The following is a 15,217-nucleotide window of genomic DNA, read 5'->3' as shown; positions in this document are numbered from 1 at the left end:
CAGGGCTCTATTCCCAACCAGGGCTCTATGCCCAAGCAGGGTTCTATGCCCCAGCAGGGCTCTATCCCCAAGCAGGGCTCCATGCCTGAGCAGGGCTCTATTCCCAAGCAGGGCTCTATTCCCCGGCAAGCAGGGCTCTATGCCCAAGCAGGGCTCTATGCCCAAGCAGGCCTCTATTCCCAAGCAGGGCTCTATCCCCAAGCAGGGCTCTATCCCCAAGCAGGGCTCTATCCCCAAGCAGGGCTCTATTCCCAAGCAGGGCTCTATGCCCAAGCAGGGAAGAGCATACTACACTAAGGCAGAAAACAAGAGACCAAAAACACACATCAATTCGAGATGGTGTCATCATTTTCATTCATGCAGCCGGGTGCTGCAGTATGATCTTGGCTTAAGCATAAAGATTTACAATTGAACATTAATTTTGTACAAAAAGGCAGGTTTTGGTTGAGAACAATTGTCATTCAGAGAATCGTGACTTGCTGTCCATTTTCCCACAGTATGATGTATAGGAAAAATGTGTCTTCAGTGATGCTTAGCGTCTCGGTTGCTCCCGTACGCTCGTTATGACCGACTAGTTTGTGGTTGTCGCAATCCAATGACATGGTAACCACATCACCGGCTCTCGCTGAGTGAAGCGGCGATGATTTTGGGGTACGATCATAGCCGCGCCATCCAAACAATGTTTCGCCCTGCGGATAGTCAAGGCTTGCGTTGGGGTTCTTGCAAATACAAAGCCCAACAGGGGGTGTCCCCGGCTGACAGTCAATGCGCAGAGCAAACTCATGTCGTCCAGTCGTCCATTCCGTCAATCCACGAACAGTCCTGGCTGAATGCTTGCCTCTGTGCTGCACGGTTTTGTTGTCAAAGCTTAGGGCGAGATCATTGTGGCAGCGGTGTCGAGTGAATTGAAGAGTATCAATGATTCTAACCACGGCTGGGCTCCCCTTCAGGTGATGGTCCCTGCAGATCGCCGAAATCTGAGCCTGTCGTTTCTTGCCGTCCGTCTTGTACTTAGCAACTAGGCGGTGTGTTGACTCGGTGTCCATGGTAACGGGGCAGGTGGTAACGTGATTGTCCGATGACATGACGTGGACTTTAATGGCATCAGCGTGTAGCTCATTTACCTCCAGGTCTTGGCCGTCGCTGGTCCTGGCATGAACGGATATTACTAGATCATGCCCTTCCTCCACGCTCAGGTCTGTTGCCATGCTACTCTCCACCGTTGACAACATGCTAGTATCGACGACCTCGCCGACCTTTCCGATGACGTCATTCAGCGTATCAGCCATGCATGGTGCGAACACGAGCGTGTCGGGCACACACGGATGCACCTCACGCCCGGCCGCACTCTGCACCTCTTGTGCCGCCTCCTTCAGCCAACCGTACATTCGCATGAAGTTGCTGTCGTCATGGCAACTTTCGATCAGGCTCAGTAATTTCTTTCTGGTGGAGAGACCAGACAAGAGGTGACGTTTGAGTTCTTGTAAAGGAATACGTTTGTCGGACTGAAGCTGGTCTAGCTGATCGAGAAGCTGCTGCTGCCTGGTGTCAAGCAATGCCTTTGTACGCGTGAAGAACTCTTTGATCTGCGATGAAACCGCCTCCGTATCTTGGTGTAGGTGTGCAGAAGCTGCTTCGACTTTGTCCAACATCTCCTGAATGCCTTTGCCATCGTTGGAGAAGCTAGCAGCAACCTCAGCTTTGAGCTCCTCCCTAGCTTTGGATGCAGCCTCTTCAATAGGCATAATGGCGTCGCAATGACCACCGTGCGATTCTTCACATTTCCCACAGAGGATCTTACAGCAGGCCATACAGAAGCGGGACTGCTTGGAGGAGGGATGAATGGGACAGCTGCAGGAACCACTGGACTGGAGCAATGACTGTGCAGTATCCGCTCCACTCTCCCCGAGAGCCACAATCTTATGAGAGTGAGAGCTGCGCGATACAGAGTGACCTTCTGCATGGAGTCCGCAGAGAATACTGGAACAATCCATGCATATCGACACGGCCTCTTTGTCGTTGAAGCACTCCCCGCACATTCTCCTGGTGACTAATGATGTATCCCCACCGTCAGCGGATACACGTACATCACTGTCTGGTAGTGACTGAAGCTGGGTTGTTCCTGTAGGTGGCGATGGAGTGATCACACCGCAACTTGGGCATCCAACTGCACTTTCGTCGTTCGTGCAGACCTCCAAGCGCTCGACGCACAATGAATCCAGACATTTCAAGAGCTTCCCACGTTTGTTCCTGCTCCCACATTTGGCACACTCCGGTCGCGACATGGTCTCTGCGACCCAACAAAGTGAATGATTTGGCGAAAGTCTACCTATTTATGGCCACTTGTGAGTAGGTGTGCTGGTAAAAAGGTTCAACGGTGAAGATGGAACAGAAATTGTTTTCGATCGTGTTTGATTCTGAATGCGGTCGTGCGTGCATACAGGTATGCTGATTGTAGACCATGATTGTAGAGAAGGCCATGGGCCTGGCTGTCCGTCGTGTGTGGCCTGGCAAGATATTGCGGTGAGTGCAGGGGCTGCATGCTGAACTGCTACCTGCTTAGGTAGATTACCGTACTCGCGCGATTAGGGCCCTCTCTTCCCCAGTGTGACAGTCAGTCAGTGTCTAACTTAGCCTAGGCTAAGCGCCAGTGAAAACATAAAGCCCTCTCTTGGATAGGTCCCCCCCCCCCCCCACAGTATTGTTACCAAGCGCATGTGCAAATTTTGTGTTCTTTTGCTGATGTTCTTGACCATGTCATTGCACTGGTGTTTTCAGGATGAAAATGGCAGTTCTTGTTGCCATTTCTGTCGAGTCGTCATAGTAGCTTAGTTCGTTCTGTTTCCAGTGTGTGAAAACAGCTGCTGCACTCTAAACTGCTGCTCAATGAAATCCAATCGTGAGAATCAAGCTTGCACCCTGCGGAAATCCACTTCACAGTGGCCGCAGTTCGTACATGTGGATGTACATGTAGCATTCATAAAAAAACTAGGGCTGAAACGATCGTGGATTTTCACGTATCGATTACTCTTTAGTTTAACGATCGAGTAATCGATTATAATCATTAGAAAATAGTGTCATAATTCTGTGCAAACATTACTCTGTTTCCACAAACTATGCCTTCATAAAATTTACTACCAACAAATCTGCATTAGTGATAGGGTAGCTCCGAAACATGGCAGTTTTGAAGTCAATTTAACCTCAGAACATGAACCATACCCCTGGCAACTGCATACTCCCAGCGGAAACTGATTCAAACTTCACAAAATGAGGGTTTACAGTACTTTCTGGACTAGGCCTTGACACATTATGCTAATATTTTCGTGAAATTATGCTTTTCGCATTGCTGAAAAAATTGCAGAATTATGCTATTTTTATGCTAAAAGTTATCATATTATGCCGCATTATGCTCACATATGCTGCTATAGCGCTAATGTATAATGGTTCTGTGCAAAATAACAGGGGAATTATTTTGTAGAGGGCGTTGTACTGTAGTAGCAAAAGTTCAACGGGGTCAACGCACCGTCCGACCTAGCTACGACCGTCACGGATTGTAGTGGACTGGACATGTTTTCAAGGGAGTCGTAAACCTACGACTTCATGGTGCCTCTACATACTTGTACTTGTAGAACATGTACAACTGTATGGAATTCGATGCGAACAGGCGGATTATTCCTATTTTATGCGATTCGTATGCAATTTGCCTCGAATTATGCGATTATTCGATTTTGGTAGGAATTATGAGAAAAATATGCTAGCATAATCTGTTAAGGCCTATTCTGGACACAAATTTAAAAAACGCAAAATAATCGTAATCGGTAATCTAAACGATTGCTCGATCGTTAGAGTTATCAAACGAGTACTCGATTATTCGGTATAATGGTTTCAGCCCTAAAAAAAAAACGCTCCCTCGCCTCGGCTTGGTAGAGCACACTTTCTGGGTACCGTTATCTGCCATTGTGCCAAGCTTGCTGTGTTTCTCGCAGTTAAAGCACCCTGACTTTGATGCTTTGAGCCGGCTTAAAAGTTAAACATGCTGCGTTGTTGTTGTTTTCTTTATTCGCTAAACCAAACGGACAGACGTATTCAGTGACAACAAAAAAGGAAGTAAATTATCGTATCCGTTCCCGAAAGAAACTCACGACGGCCGCTAATACCCGATAAATCCAGTGACAAGGGAGCAAAATTAATAATGAACCTCAGATCACTATGCATCAAAACATATCGGGCCACAAACGTTGTTCGTTAGACTTCATTACGATCGAACACTCTACTTGTCCTGAACAATTGCCATGATGACGAGAACAATGTAAGTCTACGCTGCTATTCCTCCTATTTGAATGTTACATACCGTACTCGCGCGATCAGTGCCACTGGGCCTGGGGCACTATTGTTTCAATGTCCATCACAGATGGGGCGCTATTCAAGCGAGTAACTCTCAACCTGAGTTCCGTTGAGAAGGCTCAACTACTTCCTAGCTATCACCGTGATCACTGCACTGTTAACACTGGAAACAAGCTATTCTTCCGGAGTGTGCCAAATGTGGGAGCAGGAACAAACGTGGGAAGCTCTTGAAATGTCTGGATTCATTGTGCGTCGAGTGTTTGGAGGTCTGCACGAACGACGAAAGTGCAGTTGGATGCCCAAGTTGCGGTGTGATCACTCCATCGCCACCTACAGGAACAACCCAGCTTCAGTCACTACCAGACAGTGATGTACGTGTATCTGGTGACGGTGGGGATACATCATTAGTCACCAGGAGAATGTGCGACGAATGTGTGGAGGACACTGAGGCTGTATCAACGTGCCTGGACTGTATGGACAAACTGTGCGAGGACCACGCTAAGGGACACTCTACCTCTCGCAGGTCTTACAAGCATAAGGTTGTGGCTCTCGGGGAGAGTGGAGCGGATACTGCACAGCAATTGCCCCAATCCAGTGGTTCCAACAGCTGCCCCATTCATCCCTCATCCAAGCAGTCCCGCTTCTGCATGGCCTGCTGTAAGATCCTCTGTGGGATATGTGAAGAATCGCACGGTGGTCATTGCGACGCCATTATGCCCATTGAAGAGGCTGCATCCAAAGCTAGGGAGGAGCTTAAAGCCGAGGTTGCTGCTAGCTTCTCCAACGATGGCAAAGGCATTCAGGAGTTGTTGGACAAAGTCGAAGCAGCTTCTGCACACCTACACCAAGATACGGAGGCGGTTTCATCCCAGATCAAAGAGTTCTTCACGCGTACAAAGGCATTGCTTGACACCAGGCAGCAGGAACTTCTCGACCAACTATATCAGCTTCAGCCCGCCCACCACATTCCTTTACAAGAACTCAAACGTCACCTATTGTCAGGTCTCTCCACCGGAAAGAAATTGATGAGCCTGATCGAGAGTTGCCATGACGACAGCAACTTCATGCGAATGTACGGTTGGCTGAAGGAGGCGGCCCAAGAGGTGCAGAGTGCGGCCAGGCGTAATGTTCAGCCGTGCGTGCCCGACACGCTCATGTTCGCACCATGCATGGCTGATACGCTGAATGAAGTCATCTGAAAGGTCGGCGAGGTCATGGATAGACGCATGTTGTCAACGGTGGAGAGTAGCATGGTTACAGACGTGAGCGTGGAGGAAGGGCATGATCTAGCGATATCCATTAATGCCAGGACCAGCAACGGCAAAGACCTGGAGGTAAATGAGCTACATGCTGATGCCATTAAAGTTCACGTCATGTCAGCGGACAATCATGTCACCACCTGCCCCGTTACCATGGACACCGAGTCAACACACCGCCTAGTTGCTAAGTACAAGACGGACGGCAAGAAACGACATGCTCAGGTTTCGGTGATCTGCAGGGACCATCACCTGAAGGGGAGCCCAGCCGTGGTGAGAATCATTGATACTCTTCAATTCAATCAACAGCTCCGCCACAATGATCTCGCACTGAGCTTCGACAACAAAACTGTGGAGCACAGAGGCCCGCGCGCAGACAGGGTTGTTTGTGGTTTGAAGCAATGGACGACTGGACGACATGAGTTTGCTGTGCGTATTGATCGTCATCCGGGGCATTCCTCTGGGCCGGGGATCTATATTTGTGGTGACTCCAGCCCAAAACTAGACCAGCACGCCAGAGGAGTGTGTTTTGGATGGTACTTCAGGGGAAGTTCATATCAGAACCCAACATCATCACCGTTACACTCATTGAGAGCCGGTGATGTGGTTAGCATGGTATTGGATTGCGACAATCACACGCTAGTCGGGCGCAACGAGCGTACAAGAGTAACTGATACAGTGGCCGTCACAGAAGCCTCATTCTTCCTATACGTACTTTTATCGGAAGTTGGACAGCAAATCACTATTCTCTGAATAGCATGTTTCTCTGCCAAGAACCGTCTTCTTGCGCTAAATTTCAACTCCAAAGCTTCATGCTCAGACCACGGTCACGCTGCTCGGCATTTGCATTACATTTTGGCAGAGTCGTTGAAATTCTTTGTGCACTTTCACATTGCAGCGCCGGCTGAATGAAATTATAGATCATTTTTCAAATTATTCAAATTCTCTTCTTGTTTCTCTCTGACATCATGTAGATCCTTTGTTTTGAGACTTCTCGATTATGAGCTCCTCCGCCAGTCATGTCAGAACGCAAAGGACCCATCTGGCACCTTTCTCTTCTGCCACGATTATTTCTCAGCTTTTATGAGCTGGTCACAATCAACAAACTTCCGTTTCCAACAGGGCCGAAGAGGACTCCTGGTCGAGTGTTTTGTGTTACGCCAGGTGTCTTACAGGCTATCTTCATACGCCTACGCAACCCAGACCTATGCATCCAGCACTGCCATTACCCCTATACTAGGCTATAGGCGATGCACACTAGTAAAGTTAACTCTAAAGCTCGCTAGGGTTTGCACCCTTACACTCTGTTGAACCACTAAGACGTACATGTACATGTATACATGTGTTGAGGTGTACCTACATGGCCTTTTGGCAATATTTTCTCTTGTGTGTTTACCAGTACATGTACTTGCAATTCATCGTGGTCAAGTATTTCTGCAGCTCGGAGAGCAACGGATTTGTCATAATAATAATAACTTTATTAGGATGACCCAAAGGCAAATCGCCTATCGAGGGGTTCGCCGCGTTGAATAGTTGTGGTATGACAAAGCAAATTGTGTGTGTGTGGGGGGGGGGGGGGGCGGGGAGGGTTGATTGTGTACGGTCGGTATTAAAATAGAGCACAAGCGGCTTGCACTGCTGTAGTCCAAAGAGCACATTGCATACCGCTGCCTGGCGAGCTACATTGTATCGGTCTTATACAGGATGTGTATGCCTAATTCGTGGAAAACACACCATTCACATGTACATGCGGCCAGGAACAAGTATTGAAGTAAGTATTAGTCGAACGTACTCGGTCAGATAAAGATAGTCCTTTTGTTTTCTCTCATTCCAGAATGATGCGTGAACTCACAGTGCTCTGTTGACAGCTTCAAGACCAGGAAACCGTTGCGCTAGGACGTAACCCGGCGAATACATCTACAGGTCACTTGACGGAAAACCAGGCGGAAATGAATAATGAGCATGACTGTGATGAAATAGAAACTCGGCACATCGTGTGTGTGTGTGTGGGGGGGGGGGGGGGTGGAGGTAACCATGGTGATGATGGGGAAGTGATCTTATGCACGACTTGTGTTATTATTGTTTATTTTGATTCGCACGATAAATAGAGCACAATAAACGTTAACTTGACCGAAGGTTAAAGGCGACTGCAGATAGAGGAACACATCGAGGTACAGGTACCGGCATCAATACAGTATCAGAGAGAAACAAACAAAAATGAGAGGTACGCAGAAAAAACTCTCGTAAGCCCAAGGGGAAGTGGTTGATGAGGGATGAATGCACTCTCCACGCTCGTCTACACTGTTCGTGGAAATGCACACATACATACAATAATATACAACATAGCAATAGCATGCACAGAACCGAACAATTTCATGTTCACACATGCAAGCACAGACCTGAACATTAGTACCAAAAGCCGATACAGACAATATCCCCATACACACAGACGCACACACACACACAATGTCCCATGTATGCGCCCGTGGCGAGAAAAGCACGCAAATCTAAAAATGCACTGGATGTGAACCCACAGATTTTCTCTTATAGCAACGATAGCGGATCTGATTCTAAATGAAACACACACACAATACAATCATTGAATGCCCATCCGCAGATGATGGCAGGTCCTGAAAGAACAGGCAGTGTTCCAGTGATGGGGAACAGAACTTCGAGTGGCGAGTGAGGTATACACACACACACGTGCGTGCGCGGGCACACACCAAAGTATGAAGAAATAGAATCGACATCGAAGTATTCATTGGTTGGGGAATGGAAAGGAAAATAAAACATTGCTGTAGGTTATTGTTGTAAGGACACTGGGAGCACAACAGAAAGGTAAGCAACTTGCTTTGAAGCAAAGAAAGTTATTATTCCACGGATCTCAGAAGGAAGGAACGTTCCAGAATGCTGCACTGGCAACAGGCGGCCTGCATGTGCGCGGCCCCTGCAGTCGGTCCAGCTGCCGGCCTTGCAGTGCTGAAAAGAATGTGCAGTACAGCATGTCACATAGTATCGCAGCCTGGACAAATAGGCGCTGGGAAGTCCTAGTTATGTGCTCACCTACACCACGATGCACCAATCTTCTGAGCTACTTTGGCAACAACTTTGTCCACTTGAGACTCCCATGAGCTGAGCCAGTTGTTGAGGGCTGCATCAAGGTGGACGGCAATGACCGCTGATGGCAAGGCAATCCATGACACACAGTCACTAGGGCATCGTCAACATGGCGCTGAGGCTGGATCGATAAAATCAACCTTTAGGCTGTCGCGGGGTTGACAACGAGGCCGCTGTCTCGAAGCTAGTCAGTCAGCCTGGTCACCGCCATTGACGAACCAGTCGCCACCGCCAGCAGTGGCGGTAGGTTGTGACAAGTGTGGTGCAATATTGTCAGCAAATTCAGTACTCAGGATAAGATGAGTGACAAAGGGAACGTTGTGTTTGATAATATTGAAGTGAACAGGGATGATCACAAACCCTGCGCGTACTCCACCGTGAGTTACAAGAAAATTCCGGACTGGACGACGAGCAAACACCAACCTGCTACATCCAACCAGGCAGATACTATTACGATAGCTGCCAAACCAGGTCAATGCCGACCTACTGCATAATGTCAATGTCAAACAGATCCTGCAGGAGAAGACTGGGGTGTTGGCGTCCAGTCACTGAGTGTACAGACACCAGTCACATTTCCTGCGTCTTTTGCAGCATACAGGATAGACTCATCACTGTAAAGTCCACAACTTCGTGAATTTTATTTGTACAATACATGACAGGCGAATTCAGTGTGCCTCGCAGGACTGCGAGATGCTGCAGAAGACCAGGTTCGACCTTTCTGGACCGCCATTCACCGACGGTGGGCTACACGATGCTGGAGGAACTAGATTCCAGTGAAAACCCAAGATTCCTTTGCTCCTGGACGCTCCGACGTGTTGTGATATCTGCCAGGTGCGCAGTAACTAGTATTTTCATCGCTATAGCGAGGACGACGCCGATCGGCAAACTCTCGCTCACAGCCATCACCAGCCTCTCAAAACCATCACTTGGCATCCCCCAGAGGTATAGGAGAAAGCCAAAACAGCTCTCAACAGACAAAAGCTAAGGACGATGGAAAGAGAGCATGTCAAAAAGAAGACGAACAATATGATGTTCAAATGGTTTTGAACACTCGTACCACCAACTATACCACTTTCAATAAATCGTGACGCCATTTTGTTTTAACATGAATATCGCGGACTGTCTTCATGTAAACCAGGGAGTCGTAAAAGCCCGGGAGAGGACACGGCACACATTCCCAGAAAACATCTTTGCCTCGCGCTGCCGGGGAACGCTGCCAGGGAACGGTGTTGCGAGGCAAGGACATTATTATTTTCGAAAATTGTGATGTCTTCTTGAAATACTAATTGGGACATTCTCCGATTTCTCTTAGAGCACGGAGACGATTTCTCCGTCGAGTCTTCTAATCTCTATTTTCATCCTCAATTCTTCCAGCTGCCTCACTCATTCTCTCTCAGTTTATCGAAGTTAATTTATTCTGAGGCGATGGAAATGCAAGATAAATCCCTAATTGTACTTCACTTTTATTTGAGTTGGGGTGAACGAAATGAGATTTGTGGAAAATGACGCCACTTCCCGTGTTAGCCGCTGGTCGTATCATACAGCCCATATTCCATTGCAGGTGATGGGCGAACGTTCGTGTTGAGATCCGCTGAGCTTCCTCGTACTCGTGGAGTTGAATTTGTGGCAGAAATTGCACTGAATTGCAGTCAAATGGTTGTGAATGAAACGAGATTTGTGGAAAATGACGCCACTTCCCGTGTTAGCCGCTGGTCGTATCATACAGCCCATATTCCATTGCAGGTGATGGGCGAACGTTCGTGTTGAGATCCGCTGAGCTTCCTCGTACTCGTGGAGTTGAATTTGTGGCAGAAATTGCACTGAATTGCAGTCAAATGGTTGTGAATGAAACGAGATTTGTGGGAAGAGACGCCACTTCCCGTGTTAGCCGCTGGTCGTATCATACAGCCCATATTCCATTGCAGGTGATGGGCGAACGTTCGTGTTGAGATCCGCTGAGCTTCCTCGTACTCGTGGAGTTGAATTTGTGGCAGAAATTGCACTGAATTGCAGTCAAATGGTTGTGAATGAAACGAGATTTGTGGAAAATGACGCCACTTCCCATGTTAGCCGCTGGTCATATCATACAGCCCATATTCCATTGCAGGTGATGGGCGAAAGTTCTTGTGGAGATCCGCTGAGCTTCCTCGTACTCGTGGATTTATGAACTTGTGTCAGAAATTGCACTGAAATTGCAGTCGAGTGTGTGTGTTGTGAGTGAATCGCAACAGCTCCCTTCCTTCAGCATCGTCAAAACGCAACATAGAGCATTATTACGCACTCGTTCCATGATTTATGATGTTGCCTGGATTCTTTTAAAAACAATCAATGTGTGTTCCCTATCTATCTACAACACTTTTCTACTCGTATACTGAGTACGCGGTGACTTTAGCCGTTTAGGAAACGGAAGGCTCAGCCTCCAGGTTGGCCAGAAAGGTTCTCAGTGAATCTAACCGAAGTCTTGGCGAGTGTACAAAAGGTAAACCTATCATTTGTTTTTCACAATGGAATTGTGCACAAAAATGCGCACACACGCCCGCACGCGCGCGCGCACACACACACACAAACACTGTGCAAACACACACAAACGTACAAGCACATGTGCACATACACACGCCCCCCCCCCCCCACACACACACTGTCAACTCCCCACTCCCTGTACCATGTGGCATGTGTACTGAGTCTGACAAAATCATGTTTATGCTTCCTTCGCCACCAGTTTCGGATAATGGTGTCAACAACGAGTCGTAAAATATTGGTATTTTAGGACTCCCTGCCCTGAAAACGAGCACAGCGCCGTGGATTGAGCAGATCCGGCCGCGCCGGCCTAGCGTGCTTCACTTTCTGGCCGAGGCAAACATCGTCCGCGTGCGCGCATCCCGTGTCCTCTCCCGGGCTTTTACGACTCCCTGATGTAAACCCTCACCTATTTTGTCTATCGTACAGACTTTCAACCCGGGATGAACTCGCCGTCCCGGGTTGAAATTTGTCTTGTAAACACAGCCTATGCAGTCTCGCAGGCACGCGCGCACGTGCACACACACACACACACACACACACACACACACACACACACTTTTTTCAAACTTTGGAGCATAGTGCAGGTTTTCGCGCTCTGAGGCTCCCACAGTTTCTCGCAAGGAACACCGGCATCAGGCCGGCCTGGTTTCAAACATTAGGATTTACGTACTAGTACGGAGCATCAGCAAATCGAATTTTCGATTTGATTATTCGAATGGCAAAAAGAAAATCAGAGAGAAAATTCGAATGAAAAAGAGGTTCAGCATGTAGCGCAGTCCAGTATTTTCGAATCGAGTTTTTTTTAGCTTGAGCAGTTGAGGACTGGGATTTTGAGATGTGCAATGAACGGAGTTGCTGTTGTTTCTCATTGCCTTTGGGGATGACGCGAAGCGGCGGATGCTTCATCCGATTCAGGCTATTGGCGATAGGATCTCTCTTGGAGACCCCTTGAAAAGGCGGATCTCGGCCGAGCTCCTCCGCGATCCCTTGCATATCAGGAGACCCGCGGACGAATAGGTGAGGGTGGGCCCTACACTGCCTCAGCAGAATGAGATCCATGGTAAGGTCGACCCTCAAATATTTGGCACACTTTGAGTTGCCCTCTCCCTGCGGGGAACTCACCATAGACGCAGATGCCGAGACAACGCCAGCAGGGCTACTGCAGTACTGGGAGCAGGAGGCATACAGGGGCTGGTAGTTGGTGACAAAGCCATGATTCCAGGATACTTCAAATGAAACAAAATGCACACTTGATAAAACTTTTCACAGTTCGAGAGAGAGGAAAGCGTCAAGATTGACAAGAAGTCCGGACTAGTACTTTAGTAAGAACTAGTAGCTACATGCGCAAGAATGAGTACTCGTAGTGCGCCGTGTACTAGAGCACGCGCGGAGCATTCGAAAAGTATTCGAAAAGTATTTTCTGTTTGCGGGCATTTTTCAGTCGAACAAAGCCCTAGTTTCGACTGATTGAGTGCTTTTCGTGACGATTCTCGAATTTCATTCGAATATTCGATTTGCTGATGCTCCGTAGTTTGTAGTAGTTGTAGAAAACTAGGGAGGCATCCGATAGCATTGGGTCACCTCCGCCATGCCTCCAACCAAGAGTACATGAAAAACATGTACATGTACTCTTGCTCCAACTAAATCTGCCATTCGTGGACTGGCGGATTCCGACGTAAAGCTGCTGTGCTCCCTCCCCGGGATCGAGTTGTCGGTTGTAGATGTGATGAAGACATTAGCAGCATTGGTAACGGAGTCCGCAGACCGCGAGGAACGACTGAATAACAGAATTGACGACTTATCGAGGCAAATTGCAGGGCTGAACGAGGAGGTTGTCGCCCTCAGGGAGTCCGCCATTGCTTCTCCTCGGCCTGCCACAGCTAATGGGGTATTCACACGACAGGCACTTGCACGTTTTACAGGGAGTGATATACGAGAAAAGTGACTGTGTGGATTCACATAGCTGCACTCGACGACAGGCATGTTTGCATTATTGAATGCTTCACCGACCAGTAGCCATGGGTATTTCAAATTTTCAATACACACATACAATAATTATCATGCTCTAAGGGGCTGTCCATAAATATCGAACTTTGTTCACCAAACGAATTGTTTTAGTTTAGACCCAACCCCTCCCTCCCTCCCCCTCAGAACGTAAAAAATTGTTGACGTATACATGCATATACAACAAAAGTCGCAAGTGTGCCACTGCTCCTGTGGCCATGTACATGTATCGAAGTTTTCTGAAACGAAATTGGTCAACCCCCTCCCACCCCATAACGAAATTATTTCGTTTTGTGAAAAAAGTTCGATAATTGTGGACGACCCCTAAAGAGCCGCGTAAAAAATCAAGTCTTGTTTCGCGTTTTTTGGTGTAAATGTACTCGTGCACGCCAGGATTATCGTGAAAGTGGGCCCCCTGCTCGCTTTAACTTTTCAGCCACTTTCAGGCACTTTTCTCGTTCACAGGTAAAATACCATAGCAACTTTCCGGTGCACGTGGATTTGCCTGTCTTGTGAATACCGAATAATTAGGCCGCGGTCACACATGCACTTTTTTGGCGGTTCCGCCAAAGCGTAACTTACGCTTCCGGCAACGGCGGAGGCGTAAGTTACGCTTTGGCGGAAGGTTTGGATTTCGCTACGCCAAAAAAAATGCGAGCGGAGCCTTCGCTTTCGCGGATCCGCTTTGGCGGAACCTGCATGGTGATGGCTTTGGAGTTTGGTGTGCTACTTCTGCACTGAGTTCTGGTGTTGTTTGGTTGCCGTTTGGTATTCAGCTTTCATATCGTTCTTCTTTGCCAATGAACTGTACGTTCTGGAGATCTCGCAAACGATACTGCATCATTATGAGTGGATAGTTGGTGAGGGAAGCTCAGGGAACCCGTCTCCCAGCTCATTGGCCCCGATCGCGGACGATCTCCAACTCTCTCCTTCTCTCTCCAAGCAATGCGTCCACCAGAGTATGCAGCCCTAGGACTGCAACCAGGGAGGAGTAGAGTACTCTGCCACACCCTCACTGCAACTGCAGGCATCCACGCAGTCGTTAGGGTCGATGATGGATCATGGAGGAGCCAACGACACTCTGCTATACAACTATTTGAAATTGATATTGATGTAAACTAAACTATTATTCAAATACACCCGTACTGGGCCGCAGTGAATGTGCCCCAAATCCACGAGTGTACTTGACAGGAGACATTCAGCAGCCTGTCAGCGATCCACGATAGCTCTGCTTGTACAAGCGAAGTTCGCTTCAACTCGGACAAGAACATCTAAAATTTCATAGGACGTGCTGCATTTGCATTCCCTCCGCCAAAGCGGAGTGTTGAGGAGCACAGAAGTCTACATATATGTGTGACCGCTGCATCCTGTGTTCCGCGAAAGCGGCTGCGGTAGTTACGCTTTTCGCCTCCGCAAAAGCGGTGCAAGCTTTTCATGTGTGACCGCGGCCTTACGAATCCCAGAGAACTCGTACTCCGCAGAGTCGACGGCGTACCCGTACGCGCAGAGGCCGGGCCCAGGATGCCACGTGGGACCAGTGCCAGGATGCCACGCGGGCCACGACTGATGAGGGCGACGTGCAGCATGCTGGCCAGTGCAACTTGGAGCTGGAGGAGGACAACAACGAGCCCCAGACTCTGGACATCATTGCTGACGACAGCTGTCAATTAGTTGCACAGGAACCCCCAGCGCCAAGAAAGCAGTAATCAACCTAGGTACAAACTGCTCTGAAGAGAGCATCAAAACTTTCGTGAAGCGGCACGCTGAGGCAATGGGATCAACGGCCAGTGTTCATTACAGCAGCATCCACACAACGCAGACGGGAAAGGTGTCAGCTAGGATTTGTATAGATGCCACAGACCTGAGCCTCGTGACAACTCCGGACTTCTGGCCAAGGCCTCTATACGCCCGGCCATGGGAGTACCGAGACCGTCCGAAGCCCAACCGACAACACCCTGCCGGCACTGCGAGAGGTG

General features: G+C 48.5%; 1 protein-coding gene across 1 annotated transcript; it reads left to right on the top strand.

Annotated features, from left to right (window-relative positions):
• The first annotated feature begins 4,763 nt into the window (after window positions 1-4,763).
• LOC135820025 (E3 ubiquitin-protein ligase TRIM56-like) lies at window positions 4,764-5,543 on the top strand. Its single transcript, XM_065333325.1, has one exon. The coding sequence runs from the start codon at window positions 4,764-4,766 to the stop codon at window positions 5,541-5,543; it is 780 nt and encodes a 259-aa protein (XP_065189397.1).
• The last annotated feature ends 9,674 nt before the right edge of the window (window positions 5,544-15,217 follow it).

The sequence above is a fragment of the Sycon ciliatum genome, chromosome 6 (assembly GCF_964019385.1).
Source record: "Sycon ciliatum chromosome 6, ocSycCili1.1, whole genome shotgun sequence".
Lineage (NCBI taxonomy): Eukaryota > Metazoa > Porifera > Calcarea > Leucosolenida > Sycettidae > Sycon > Sycon ciliatum.
Note: the sequence above shows the minus strand (reverse complement) of the source record. Positions and strands in the feature narration are given on the sequence as shown.